Here is a 15,114-nt window from a genome sequence, read left to right on the forward strand (position 1 = left end):
CGAAACCAACCCTAAATAGAAATTAGTTCTAAATTTATTTTCCCCACAAATCCCTCCCTTTTTATTTTCTCTTCTATAAATTCATTCACAAATTCAAGATACAATCCAAACACAGGGAAAAACATAAATAAGGAATTTAATTTACCAAGATGAGTAGTGTTATATCTTTTAATGTTGTCCCTTCAATTCCACCTCTAATGACATGCTCCTATGTGAAATGGCCTCACCCACTTCTCCCTATCATCTTTAGCTTTCTAATTTCACATTATTAGAGGTGGAATTGAAAAAATAAAATTAAAAAGAAGATAATCATTATTCTACAATATAATAAGAATAAAAGTACAAATCATGGAGTTTCAAGTACGTTGCTTTTTTTATCCAAAAAAAAATACATTGCATTCATCCTCAGTTGCCACAAACAAAACCCAAGTGGTAGCCATTCTTACAAAAAGCTTCCAACATTAGAAACGTTTTGAGAAAAGAAATGAGTAGTGCTCGTATTCAAAAGTTGAATTCTAAAATTTATCAATAATGATGTGGTAAGAGATATAAATTTCACACAATTAAATATATAACAAATTAAAAGTTGATTTATATCATATCACATTATTATGAATTAAATTATGAGAAAAAAAAAATTGGGTCTTAAACATTCTACAAAATGAATATGACAAACCTAAAATGATAAGAAAAAAAAAAAAAATTTATTAACTTATTTAAATCACATCACTTCTTTATTTTTTTATATATTTTTTCATAATAAGTCAAAATATTTACTTATAAGCCACTTCAAAGTAAGGCTTAATAATGACCAATGAACAGAGCATGTGTAATCCCTATGAGCACAAGGCTTTAAATTGTGTAGCTAGTGTGACACCACCCGTGATCCATCCATATCAATCACAACCCAATCGAGAGCAACTTCTGTTTTCGTCCATAGTTCAAGGTGGTTCACCTTCCGGCCCTTTGACTTCGGGAACACAAAACAAATTTTGTATCATTATGGGGACAGAAAAAAAATTCTAGTCTGTAACCCGGCTTTCGGCCGTGGCGGTGTCAAGTTGGTCTCGCCATTTTTAACTTCACCTGATTCAAATCATGACGCCTCATTCTATCACTACTCGCAACAACAAAATTCTTGAGTTCTGGAGCATGAATATTCAAATATCGAAAGCCCATGCAATCTACAAGCTCCGCCTGCACAAGCGATGGGGTACTGAGTGTAACATCACCAACTATGTCGGAACCAAATGCTATTTTCTCAAGGCGAAGGAATTGGAGATTCCGAAAGCCTTCAACTGGTTGCTTGAATATACAATTACGGAGCATCAATCGTGTCAATTCATAGCACTCCAAGAGAAAAGAAGAAAGCTTATATGTAATAATATTCCAATTATCCACGGAGAGTGCCTTGATACCATTGCTTGAAAGGAATGATATCCAGATATTTATATATAGGGCCCAGTTAAATTGCATGTCCGGAATGTGGAGAATAAACTTTCGAATGGGAATGAGACCTTCACGATGAATAGTGAGAATTTCGGTAACTTTGTTCACCCATGCAGTTGGATGGAGTGCAATCCATCGGCCGCGCTCTTCAAAGAGGAGTTTGTCAAGTATGACTTGTGAATGTTCAGACCAATTACTTGTACTAGACAAGATGCTTGTTCTTGCTGCTTCTTCAAAAGGAATGTGCTCTAGAATATTGAGTTTTATCTCTATTGGCAAGGTACAGAACCTGTCCCCTGTAGGGACAGCCCTGTTGCTCCTAGTTTCAATGGGAACTAAAATTGAACGAGCAGGTGGAGAACGATGGAAAAACCGTTTCACCAATACTTCATCTCTGCATAGTGCCTGTTCAACAAAAAGGGACCCCAAGTGCAGTCAATGGACAACAAACTTCATACAGATCTAGGTAGTGTTTGATAACTTAATTCAAAACTTAAAACTTAACGTATTAAGTGAATATTAAATAAATTCGTTTGATAACCACCATCAATGTCACTTACAAAATTAAGTGACTCTACAAATGTATGCTAAAAATTAAGAAAATTTGAAGTAGTTGGAAACTTAAGAATTTATTCTTGGAGCATCTCTAATCCTCCACTTTTTAGATATTTTGGAGAGTCTCACCCCATAAAACCAACTCTAGCAGGTTCCCTAATGCTGTGTTTGGTTGGAGGATTTGGGAAGGGATTTGGAAAGGAAAATGAAAAAGGTAGGTGAAATGTGAATAAATCATGCTTATATTTCACATAGTTTCACACACCTTTTCCTTTTCCATTTCCCTTTCCAAATCCCTCTCCAAATCCTCCCACCAAACACAGAGGGCCCCTATTATAGGAAGTTGAACTGTACAGTTGCTCCTCAATTGTGGGGAGCTACTGTAGAACCCCCAAAAAAAAAAAATTGTTTTTTATTCAACTGCTCTTGGCCTCTTCACCAAACGTCTCTAATCACAAACAAAACAAACAATCCTGGATTTTACAACAGCTCTTTATCTTTTTGCTATTTCGTTTTTATGGTATGTATTCTATCATATACACATACACAGGGATGGACCGAGGGGGTTGCTGCTGGCAGTGGCCACCCTTAAGTTTTGAAAAGGCTCCTTAAATATAATTATCAATATTTTACATAGGCTCACCCCTCCAAGATTTTTTTGAGAAATTTAGTACCTGCCCCCTCAAGAGTTTATGCAAACCATAGTTGTATCTATCTATATATCTAAATCTAACTGCAAATGAAATAAAACATAAACAATAATTCTACATACCATTTTGTAGAAGACGGCGTCGCAAGCAAGCGAGCGAGAGAGAGAAAGAGAGAGAGAGAGAGCTCTTAGAGAAGAAAGAACCAACACTTGAGAGAACGAACAACGCGCCGGCGAGGAGTCCGCAGCTGCTCCGAAAGAGCGATTTTCTAGGGTCTTTGTAAATGGGCTCTAAGTCAGCTCAATTTTTTAATATATTTTATTAAATTATTTATGAGTATAATTTATTTTTAATATATCTGATTTTTTCTTTTTGGATAAATTACAAATACACATTCTGACATTTATTTAAATTATAAATTATTCCTTATAGTTCTAGAAATTACATTATGCCTCCTAAAATTTCTAATTTGATAACAAATAGGTCATTTTATTAATAAATCATCAAGTTAATTAACAGTTTTTAATAATGTTAAAATTTTATTTCAATTAATAATTTAGATAATTTTATTATTGTATAGGTGAACAGTTAGAAATTTCATTTTTTCAATTAATTTTGTTAAATAAAAAATTATGACAGGGAGGTATTTGTAATTTTCCAAACCACAAGGGACAATTCGTATTTTGAGCAAATCTCAGGGGGTGTATTTGTCATTTGCTCTTTTTTTTTTTTTTTTTTTTTTTTTTTGTCTCTCAAATTATCTTTTTGAGGTACACCTAAATAAAACAAGGGGTACTTTTTTTTATAAGTCCATTTTCACCTACTTATGTTCCATTTAGTCCACATTATTTTCTTATGTTCCAATAAATCTTATGGGTGACATAGCTACTAAAATACCTCTAATAATATTTATATTTACAGTATGAATGTTTCGTGATGTGAATGTTCACACCGTCAATGTGAATGTTAACATATCAATGTGAATATTCACACCGTCAATGTGAACATTCGCACGTCAATGTGAATATTCACATCAACAAATTACTAACTGTTCAAAAAATATTTATAAGGGTAGAAATGTCCATAAAATATCTTAAGTATGAGAATTAGAATTTAGTAGATCAAATATCTAAATAATAGGACTTATTAGTAGAATATAAAAATATCTTATGAATTAATTGGAATACAAACACTTGAAAAATGATTTTCTAATAAATTTTCCATAAAACAAACTAAAACATTTAAATTACTTTTTAAAATCTTTCTTTTATTTACGTATATACAAGGAATACGACTTGACAACACTGGTAAAAGAGAACGGCGAAGGAGAAGGAGAAGGAGAATGAGAGAGTGAATTTTGTGTTCAAACTTCCAGAACTAAAAAAATCCGTTTTGTTCGGCTGTAAAGTCTGAATAATAATTGTGTGAGTGAATTTCTGACCATACTGCCAACTTAGTATTCAACTAGAGAGCACTGGCAAAATAGATGGCACTTGAATGACCTGCAACAGAAAGAAGAGATTTCGGCGGTGGTTCGTCCACTCGGGGCACTCCGATGATTAAATCAGTTATCTCTCAAAGATAAATTAAGTGCTTAATTCACTATTCTGAATATAAATTGCGTACCTTCGACCCATTAGGGGTGCCTCTCTTTTATAGTCAACACAATCCCAGTCCCAATAGAAGCCTAGCTTCAATGGACTTCTGCTTAGTGTTTATCTTGGACTCTCTAATAGATAAAGATAAACTCCCTAAGAGCTTTATCCTTATCCAGGCTGAAGTCCCTCCTCATTCTAGGACTCTTGTCCCTTTTCCGCTTATCCCGGACTCCGATATCTTCGGAGATAACCTCGGCCTAGCCGAGATCACCTCGGCGTTACGACCAAGACACGTGGCACCCCGGCTAACACGTCGACGTCACCTTGGCCACGTGTTGGTACTCAGAAAATATATTCCCACAATTACCCCCTAGGTTCTATTACCTCGGCATCTTGAGGTGATGGAACCTATATCGTGTATGTCGGTTATCTTGCTCTATCATTCAATACATCGGCTTCACACAACAAGCTTCTGTAGTCTATCTCATCAAGGCTTTTAGAACCAACAACCTAGTTCATTTGAGTTATTTAGCCGAGATATTCTTATCAACTGAGTTCAATGCTTTATTAAATCAAAAACTCCAAGAGTTTTATCACGCGTATGAGCTGTCACGCAGAATAGATCGACTGTTTCTGTCACGCGTTTGTCCCCCACTGAACCGTGTCTGATACACGCTTGTAAGTCGTCTTTTTCTCGTGTGCGCCGTCTGACGCATACGTCATTTTAGGCATATTAATTGCCTCTTTGCCGCCGTTTTTGTGTTTTAGTCAAAACATCCCTTATTTCTCCGTCTTTTCACTTTACACCATCGTTTTTGAAGCTTTCTCTCTTTCTAACTCTTTCTTCAAAATCTGCCATTGTTCAAGCTTTCTTAGTTCTTCAACTTTGCTCCGTTCACCTCTTCAGGCGTGATTTTCACCGCTCTGTCGCTTTTGTAACCGTCGTCTGACTTCGGCGATCCCCACACTGGCCTCACTTTTTCTGGTAAGCCACTGTTCCTCCCTGGTTTCCAGTTCTTGAGAAAGCTTTACCTTATTATTTGTTGTCATTGCTGTTTTACTCAATTCGTGTCTTGAATACACATACTGCTCATAGACTCATTCACTTTTGCCACCGTTCTTGGCCTTGCACCCTTGCACACACTCTGTTACAGTGTTCTTGATGATTCACCCATATTCTTGATTCTGAATCATTGCTCTTGTTTCTGTTTGCTGTGTTTTTCCCAGATTCTTGCCTCTAATCTTCGTTTCCATAGATCTAGGTTTTGGGATTTGTTTATAGAACCCACAATTTCTAAGAAGAATTGAAACGATCCCCACAAATTCTTACCCTAGCTCACTTTTAGGTTTTTGTCGAGGTCATTATAACCCCTACAAAACACCTTCTTCTGAAATCCAACTCCTAAAAATTAAGCCGACATCATTGGTATGTGGAAGCATACGGTAGACACCCCGACCAAGTTAGAACACTTTAGGCGGGAGTTTGACATCCCGGCCGACGTTCATCTGAGGTTGGCTGGGGATGATGACTCTATCATGCCCACAACTGATTCTATGCCCTTCCCCGTTGTAGCTTTCATTGAGTGTGGACTTAGGCTCCCACTCGACATCCTCTTCTGTGAGATAATCCATTACTATAACTTGAACCCAATGCAGCTTGCCATCAACTCTTACAAAGTCATAAATGGTATAATAACCTTAGCTAAACAAGAAAATGCTAGGGTTACCTTAGCTGATATCCAATATTGCTACACCATGTGTGGCCTCAAAAACGAGAAAGGCTATATTTACCACCTCAAACCGAGGTCCACAGAGTACAAAATTGTTGCCGACCTCCCAGACTCCAACAAGGGAGCCGAAAATGATTACTTCATTATCTCGGGGAACTGGGAGTTCGCTCTAAATGAGGACCTCCACCTCTACCCTCTTTCTCGAATAGTTTTTGTAGAGGGTAATAGTAAGAGCCCAGTGTTTATACTTACTTGTTTTTAAAGTCTTCAATACTTTGTTTGCTTCTAATGTCTGTTTTTCTTGCAGCTCTTCCCTAACCAGAAAAAAGCTTTCGCAAGTCCTTTTTCCCCAGCAAGGGTTTGAAGAAGTTATTGGATTTGCCAGTCCACAAGCGCAGAGCCCCTTTGGTACTTAACTTCATCCCAACCTACAAATTGGTACTCCCCAACATCCCAAAGAGGAAGAAAAGCCAATCTCCCCCTTCTGCCATAACTCCTCCAACAGCGTCCTCATCTCGGCCCGAGTCAATGATCAACCTCAGATCCAGCAGAGTAGCCATCCACCTCAGCTCCACAACTGATCCCACCATCTTAACGCCGACGACGTCGACGAACTGTTTTTGCTGCCGAGATGGGCCGCCAGAAAGCAGTCACTAAAGATCTCTTGGCCAACATTCCTGACTTAGTTGATGCTCAACCAGCACAAACCCAGCCTTAGACAAAGCCAAAGCCAAAGCCAAAGCCAAAGCCAAAACGTTTGAAGAAGGCTCAACCCAAGGTAATGGTGACTCAGATTGATACTGAGGACACCTTGCCAATTTCAAAATTGACAGAGAGTGAGAAGACCTCTTCTGCTGCCGAGAAGAGGCCTGCCGAGGCCCAACCATCCGAGTCCACCAAATCAAAGAGGCCGAGGTCATCCTCTGCAACCACCTCAGGGTCTCTAAAGCATGATTCCTCTTAGGCCCCGCCAATCACAATTGACGACAAGCCAGTTAAGGCTGGTGACAGTGCCAACGATATTGAGGTCGGCGTTGCACTTTCCACCACCTTGCTTCTGCCCGAATATCTTAATCGTAACACTCAGATGAGCGAATACAAAAATTTTGCTCTGATGCTACAGCGTTCCGTTCAAGTAAGTTCTTGATACTTGGTATTTTTCTTTCTTTTTCTTTTTTATACTTGGTGAATTTTCTAATAACTTGTTTTGTCCACTTTTCTTTAGGCGATCCAGCACGCCCACTCCTTCTCAATGCAATCTTTTGAGACAAGGAAGGCGTTGGCCAATAAGACTAGGGGGGTTGCTAGTCAGCAGAAGACCTTTAAAAAGACTGAGGCCAAGATGAAAACTTTATCCGACCAGGCTGGGTCGGCCGTTAAAGCTAAGGACGAGGTCGAGGAAAAGGCGGATGCCGCTGAGGCTATCAACAAGGTTCTTGAGGTCCAAAAGAAAGACGCTGAAGAAAAAATGGCCGAGGCCCAGAAAGAGCTGCAGAATGCCTTGGCGACAAAAGACGCCGAGCTCAAGGCCGCCGATGAGAAGGCATATAATGAGGGGGTGGCCGATGTCACGGCGGACTACGAGAAACAGGTGAAGCAGACATGCAACAAGGGTTTCACCCTTGGTTGGATGGCTCTCCTGAAAAAGCTTGAAGTCCCTGAGGACTCCCCCCTCAGGAACACCGACATCCTCGTCCTGCCATTCCCTCCAACTCCAAGCCAATCCGACGACGATCCTGAGTCTGAGGAGGAAGCCTTGGTGAGGAAGTCAAAGAAAGCTGCTGGGGCCAAGTCCCCTACTCCAAATGAGCAAGTCCTGGACTTGACTAATGATGAGGAGGGTGAGGAGGTTCCCAAAGATGCTACTCCTGAGAAGGCAACATTGGACGTGCCTATTACCGATAAGAGCCTCGACAAAACCCTCCAAGAAATAGATGTCGAGCTCGTGCCTGAAAAGGCGGCCGACATGTCTTCTCAGCAGTCTTTCGATCTCCAGACCAAACCAGCCAGTGCCGCCGAAGAGTTGTAGTTTGATGTTTTTCTGTTTCTTTGTACTTTTTTCTTTCTTTGAAACAATATAAGCTCTCATTGTGGCCGATGTGTCTTCTTTTGAATGTAAATACAACTTCTTTTCTTTGAATGCTTTGTATGTTTGTCTTCCCTTTACTGCTCTTGTATGGCTCTCCACTTAGAATAATTTTGCATACTTTCAAGCATACACCTTATCTATGTAATTTTCTCGGGGTAATATACCTCGGCAAGTACATAAGTACTTCTCTTAATGCAACCTTAACTTGTAAATTTTTTCACAAATTTCAACAAGTGTTCAGTTCAACTTCAACTTATAAATTTGTCACAAATTTCAACAAATGTTAAATATGATCTCGGTTTAACTTCAACTTGTAAATTTTCACAAATTTCAACAAGTGTTAAACATGATCTCGGTTTAACTTCAACTTATAAATTTTTTACAAATTTCAACAAGTGTTAAACATGATACCGGTTTAACTTCAACTTGTAAATTTTTCACAAATTTCAACAAGTGTTAAACATGATACCGGTTTAACTTCAACTTGTAAATTTTTCACAAATTTCAACAAGTGTTAAACATGATCTCGGTTTAACTTCAGCTTGTAAATTTTTCATAAATTTCAATAAGTGTTAAACATGATCTCGGTCTAACTTCAACTTGTAAATTTTTCACAAATTTCAACAAGTGTTAGACTGATTTTAGCTTGTATATTCTACCTTGCCAGGAACCATTTTCCAACTTTCTGCCCCCTAATGTGAACTTAAGTTCCACTTGGGTTCTTATTTATGCATGTATTCTAGAAACATCATTAACTATCTTATCAGTCACAAGTGTGAAAAATCAAGCTTTATTTACTACTTCGGCTAATAACAAAGAACAAGAAAATTTAATGATAAAAAAAATTTAAGATTGCAAGTATTCTAGGGCCTTGGCAACTCTTTGCCCTCATTATCTTCAAACCGATATGCCCCATTGCCCAATACCGAAATGATTCTATAGGGTCCCTCCCAATTTGGGCCAAGCTTGCCCTCTCTGGGATTCTTCTTGTTGCCGACGACTTTTCTCAAGACGAGGTCACCGACTTGAAACTCTCTTGGGTTGACCTTCTTATTATAAGCCTTGGCAAGCTGTTGTTGGTATGCCGCCAACTGAATTGCAGCTCTTTCCCTTCTTTCTTCTAGCAGATCCAGATCTCGGGCTAATAATACATCATTAGTCCCATTCTCTACTCCCTGGGTTCTGATTCCTGGGATACCGTCTTCTAGAGGAATGACTGCTTCTGTGCCATAAGCCATGGCAAATGGGGATTCCCCAGTTGATCTTCTTGGCGTAGTCCGATATGCCCAAAGTACACTTAGCAGTTCATCCACCCATTTTCCCTTTGCTGCTTGCAACCTCTTCTTAATCCCATCCAAGATGACTTTGTTGGATGCTTCTGCTTGTCCATTGCTTTAAGGAAAACTTGGGGTGGAAAAATAGTTCTTGATTTTGAACTTTGCACAGAAGCTCTTGATTAGCTTACTATCGAACTGTGTTCCATTGTCTGCAACTAGTGCTCTTGGGATCCCAAACCTGGTGATGATATTCTTCCATATGAAGCTCTTCACATCCACATCTCGAATCTTGGCAAGGGGTTCAGCTTCTATCCACTTGGTGAAGTAATCTGTTGCTACCAGCAAGTACTTCCTTTGCCTAGTTGCTTGGGGCAGTTGTCCAACGAGATCCATGCCCCATTGGGCAAACGGCCAAGGACTGGATACTGGGTTTAGGTCAGCTGCTGGTTGGTGTATCAGAGGTGCAAACCTTTGGCACTTTTCACACTTCTTGGCATAGGCTTCTGCATCTTTTTGCATGTAGGACCACCAATACCCCTGGGTAATGGCCCTATGAGCAAGTGATCTGCCCCCAGCATGGCTTCCACATATTCCTTCATGTATTTCGTACAAAAAATCTTCAACTTGTGAAGGATGTACACACCTCAAAAGGGGTCCAGTGAAGGATCTTCTGTAGAGATGTCCTTCTGCTGTCAGATTGAATCTTGCCGATTTCAATCTGATCTTGTGTGCCTCTTTGTGATCATCTGGTAATTTTTCTTCTTTTAGGAATGTTATTATTGCGTCCATCCAACTTGGTCCCATGTCCACACACATTGCTTCACGCTCTGTGGTCAGTGGTTCAATGCTCGAGCCCGACAAGTAGTCGACCATTATCGTCCTTGCCTTCCCAGGTTGTATTGCACTAGCCAGGTTGGCCAGGGCATCGGCGTGATTGTTCTCATCTCGGCTAAACAAGGCCACCAATCTGCCTACTTCCTTTGTGTATGCTGATATACGTTCATCTCAGGTTGCGAACTCGTCTGTTGTCTGGTTGACTATAAGCTGAGAGTCACAGAAGACTATCACCTCATCTGCTTCTACTGCTACTGCCAGTTTTAGTCCTGCAATCAGTGCTTCATACTTTGCTTCATTGTTTGAGGCTTTGAACCCCAAACGAATGGATTGTTCTAGTATCTGTCCATCTGGAGATACCAGTACTAGTACTACTCCTGCCCCTGCTCCTTGTCGGTTTGAACTCCCATCAACAAACAGTCGAAAGGAGTCGCTGATATAAATGTTGCAGGGCTTGAGTTTTTCCTTTGTTCTGTTGCCTTCGGCTGGGCTCCTCTTTGCTCGCTTAGACATCGTTCACCTCGGCTCAACGGAGCCCGATGTACGATGGCTCCTAGAGTGAATTCGGCCACAAAGTCGGCCAAAACTTGGCCTTTGATTGCTGTTCTGGATCTATATTCTAGGTCATACTAGCCCAAGGCTACTGCCCATCTGGTTATTCTGCCTGTCAGATCTCCCTGTTGCAACAGGGACTTCAAAAGATGTTCAGTTAGCACCACAATTTTGTGGGCTTGAAAGTAATGGTTCAGCTTCTTTGAAGCAATTACTAAGGCCAGCGTTAACTTCTCCAAGGGTAAATACCTGGTTTCTGCATCAGCCAGGGTTTTGCTTAGATAGTAAACAGCCCTTTGTTCCCCCTTTTTCTTCTCGAATTACCACTGCGCTTACCGCATGTTCCGAAACTGCTAAGTACAGGAACAACTCCTCTCCAGGTTCTAGATTTGAGAGAACTGGAGCCGTGGTCAAATACTTCTTCAAGTCAGCCAGGGCGACTTCGCATTCTTCTGTCCACAAGAAGTTTGTGGCCTTCTTCACTAAGCTGAAGAAGGGTTTGCATTTGTCAGAACTTCTGCTTATGAACCTATTTAGGGTTGCAGCCCTTCCAGTTAACATCTGTACTTGTTTCGCCAATGTTGGGCTTTTCAGTTCTAGGATGGCCTTGTTCTGATCTGGGCTGGCCTCAATGCCTCTTCTGGTCATGTAACAACCCCCATACTGTTTACTGATTAATGACTGCTTGATTACCGATAATCACCGATTACTGTTAAACGAAACTGATAATGACTGATAACTGACTGATAATTGAACTGATTAAAAGTACTGGACTGACTGATTGAAATTGGAAACTGAATTGATTGAGTATATGTTAGTTAAATTGCATTCTATCTGTTTGATTGTATGATTATCTGTTCATGCTTATATGTTTAAACTGCTAATTGAAGGCCTTATCGGCGGCCGAACTAGAAACTGATTGATGGTTAATGATCATCATAATTAATGTGATTTTATGGTATAAGTATTTGAAAACCGATTAGGTATGATTAAATTAGATTAAAATAAGCCAATTAAAGAGTTTGCCATATTTACCATTTTGCCACATGAGTGGCCCACTCAATGCATACTTGAGCCTTGTATGTACACACTTGAAGAACATTTCCATCAGCCATATCTCTTGTTCTAGCCGACCTTGAGGAAGAGAGAGTGAGAGTTTGTGTAGTTCTTGAGATTTGGCTTAAACAACTTAGAGAATTGAAGGTTGATTGTTGCTTTGTGGTCCTACACTTGTAATTGAGGCTCTAGGTAAGAGAACTCAACCTTCATTGATGTGTTTGAGCTAGTTCTTGCATGGTTCATGTTAATTTGTAGAGCTAAGTCATGATTTGGTTCATTAATGGTGGATTGAAGCTCATTTCTTGCATGCATGTTAGTATTGTTGCATTTTGAGGTTGATTACATGGACATTAGTACATGCATGCTCATATTGTTGTTATAGACCATGTTTTCATCTGGTTTTGAAAAGAAATGAGATCATTTGAACAAGCTTTGGAGCTTTAATTTGGTTTAAAACTCATGCATGACATGTTTGAATGTTGTTCTTGAAAATGGGTTTGAATGTGGTTTTAATTGACTCACCTTTGGGGCTTGAATTCACAAATTGAGTTTTGAAACTTGTTATACATTGAATTTAGTTATGTTTTCCAGAATTTGGGCCCAAGAGGTCGAGTTTGGAGTGGTAGAATGCTTGGTTTGAGCTTGGGAGGCAGATCTGGAAATTCCAGATTTGGCTTCCTCGCTTGAGCGAAGGATTTCCCGCTCGAGCGAGCACCTTTGTCCAGGGCTCCGCTCGAGCGACCATCGAGCGACCATCGCGCGTAAAATCTCAGCATCCAGTATTTTTACTGTTTTGCAGACTGCTCGAGCGAATGATTACTCGCTCGAGCGAAGCCTTTGATTTTGGAAGCCCGCTCGAGCGGAGAAAGTCTCGCTCGAGCGAGGCTCCTATTTTCAGCAAACTTTGCAAAATGTTTTCTAAGTGTATTTTTGCATCCTCATCCCATCCTAGGCATTCTTAGTCCTAGTTTAAGGCATCTTAATGAGGATATAGATGTAGAACACACCAAGGCAAATTAAGGATTAAGTTATGATATTTCCCAACTGTGTAGCTTAGTGTGTGTTCAACCTGTGAACTGTGTAGGGTTGGCGACTGGGGGACACGCTCTAGCATACTGTAGCCCAGAACTCTGTGAGTAACGATTGTGTAAAGATATGTTCACAAATGATTATCTTCTGATTACTGAACTGAACTGTTTACTGAACTGATATTGTTTACTGAATGAATGTATGTCCTTTATTTCTGAACTGTACTGTGGCATCCTTAGCACTACTGTTTACTGTCACTGTTACTGTTACAGAGATCTCTGTCGGTTCCCTCGTGGAGCCACTACTGTTTACTGACTGATGGCCATCATTACTGTTCGGTCTTTTAAGACCTACTGTTACTGTTATGCTAATGGATGTACCACATATGACTGTTTACTGTACTGAACAACTGAAATACTGATTGAATTGAACTGGCTTCATTACTGTAAGGACATTCATTCTAAACCCCTTTACGCTTTATGTTATTCACTGGGCTTTAGCTCACTGCTCATATATATATGTAGGTGTACAGGCACCAGACCGGAGCTAGGAGCACGGGTTAGACTCCAGTTTTGTCAAGCCAGCCTATGTGCCTCACTGCGAGGTTCCGAGTTGCCATGCTATGGCTTTGGGGTGTTTTGTTTGTTTTCCCCCGTTTGTCTCCATACTGTTTGGACTACTGTACTGTTATACAGGGATTAGGTCCCTGTACTGTGTGACTGTAAATTTTGTATAGACCGTACTGTTTTGTACAGACGGAATGTTTTCTGTACTGTTTTGTAGGGTTGAGTCCCTAGTTTGAATGGATGTGAATATTGTACATACTGTTCTGTACTGTTTATGTGTGAATGCATGAAAAATCTTTTGCATACAGACTGTCACAACTCGTTGGACATTGTTTAATTACTGTATTGGCTTCCGCCAGGCCCTGTACTCTGTTTTACTGTATTACTGTTAAGTAGGCCTTCGGTAATCTCGGATTACTGGCCGGTTACGGTGCTAAACCCATAGGGCCGGGTTTGGGCTGTGACAGGTCACTAGGTACCCCAAGAACTTATCAGATCCCACTCCAAATGTGCACTTCGATGCATTGAGTCGGAGCCGATATGTTTTAAGGATATCAAAGACTGCTTTTAGGTCGGCCAGATGACCCTCAGGTTCTTTGGTCTTCACGACCATGTCATCAATGTAGACTTCCACTGTTCTGCCAATTAGATGTTTGAACATCTTGGTTACCAATCTCTGGTAAGTTGCTCCGGCATTTTTCAACCCAAAAGACATGACTCTGTAGCAATATAGCCTTTTTGGGGTGATAAACGCAGTCTTCTCCTCATCTGGCGGGTACATAGCTATCTGATGGTACCCCCTGTAGGCATCTAGGAAGCTCACTTTCCATGCCTTGAAGTGGCATTCACCAATTGGTCAATCTTGGGTAAAGGAAAACTGTCTTTGGGACAGGCCTTGTTTAGGCTGGTAAAGTCCACGTAGACCCTCCATTTACCATTCTTTTTCTTCACCACCATTGTATTCGATAGCCATGTCAGGTAATTTACCTCTCAAATGGCTCGGGCCTCTAGAAGTCTGTCTACTTCTTTTTCTACTGCCTTAACATGCATCAATGTCAGTCTTCTTGCCCGTTAGATTATAGGTTTGGTCGACCTATCTACGTTCAGTTTATGGAAAGTGACCTCGGGGTCAATGCCTGGCATTTCGTAAGGCGTCCAGGCAAACACTTCAATGTTTGCTCTCAAGAAAGCCTCCAGTTCTTTTTCCTCTTCTTTGGCTAAGCCCGAGCCGAGAAGGAAGAAGCGTTCTTCATCTCTCTGCTGGACGAGGATTTTTTTTAGGGCTTTTTCACTCTTCTCGGCTGGCTCCTTGCCGACGTCCTCTAGGACCTCCACGTCTTCGTCTTCGATCTCTGCCCTTTTTGGTTCTCGTATGCTGCAGGTGGATTTCATTACTGTCATGGAGCATTTTTTTGCCTGCTGCTGATCTCTTCTGACCTCCTCTATCCCATGCTCTGTTGGGAACCGCAATAGTTGATGCAATGTTGAGGAAATGACCCCGATTGCATGCAACCATGGCCTTCCCAGGATAACGTTGTAAGGGAAGGGTGTGTCGATTATGGTGAATTATGTCTTTATCTTCTTGGTGCCAGCCTGCACATCCAAGCTTATTGCTCCCAGTGGCCATGTCGGCGTTCCATTGAACCCGACCATTGGTCCATTGGATTGCTCCATATTATCTAGGTGAAGGCCAAGCTCCTTGTAACATCTGACATACATGATGTCA

General features: G+C 40.6%; 1 protein-coding gene across 1 annotated transcript; it reads right to left on the reverse strand.

Annotated features, from left to right (window-relative positions):
• Positions 1–687: 687 nt before the first annotated feature.
• Positions 688–2,932, reverse strand: LOC114259296 (F-box/FBD/LRR-repeat protein At1g13570). Its single transcript, XM_028199309.2, has 2 exons — positions 2,777–2,932; positions 688–1,854 (listed from the first exon to the last, which is right to left on the reverse strand). The coding sequence occupies exons 1-2, from the start codon at positions 2,777–2,779 to the stop codon at positions 1,057–1,059; spliced, it is 801 nt and encodes a 266-aa protein (XP_028055110.2). The 5' UTR covers positions 2,780–2,932; the 3' UTR covers positions 688–1,056.
• Positions 2,933–15,114: the final 12,182 nt, after the last annotated feature.

Source organism: Camellia sinensis, chromosome 10, assembly GCF_055761805.1.
Source record: "Camellia sinensis isolate YWXY chromosome 10, ASM5576180v1, whole genome shotgun sequence".
Taxonomy (NCBI): Eukaryota; Viridiplantae; Streptophyta; class Magnoliopsida; order Ericales; family Theaceae; genus Camellia; species Camellia sinensis.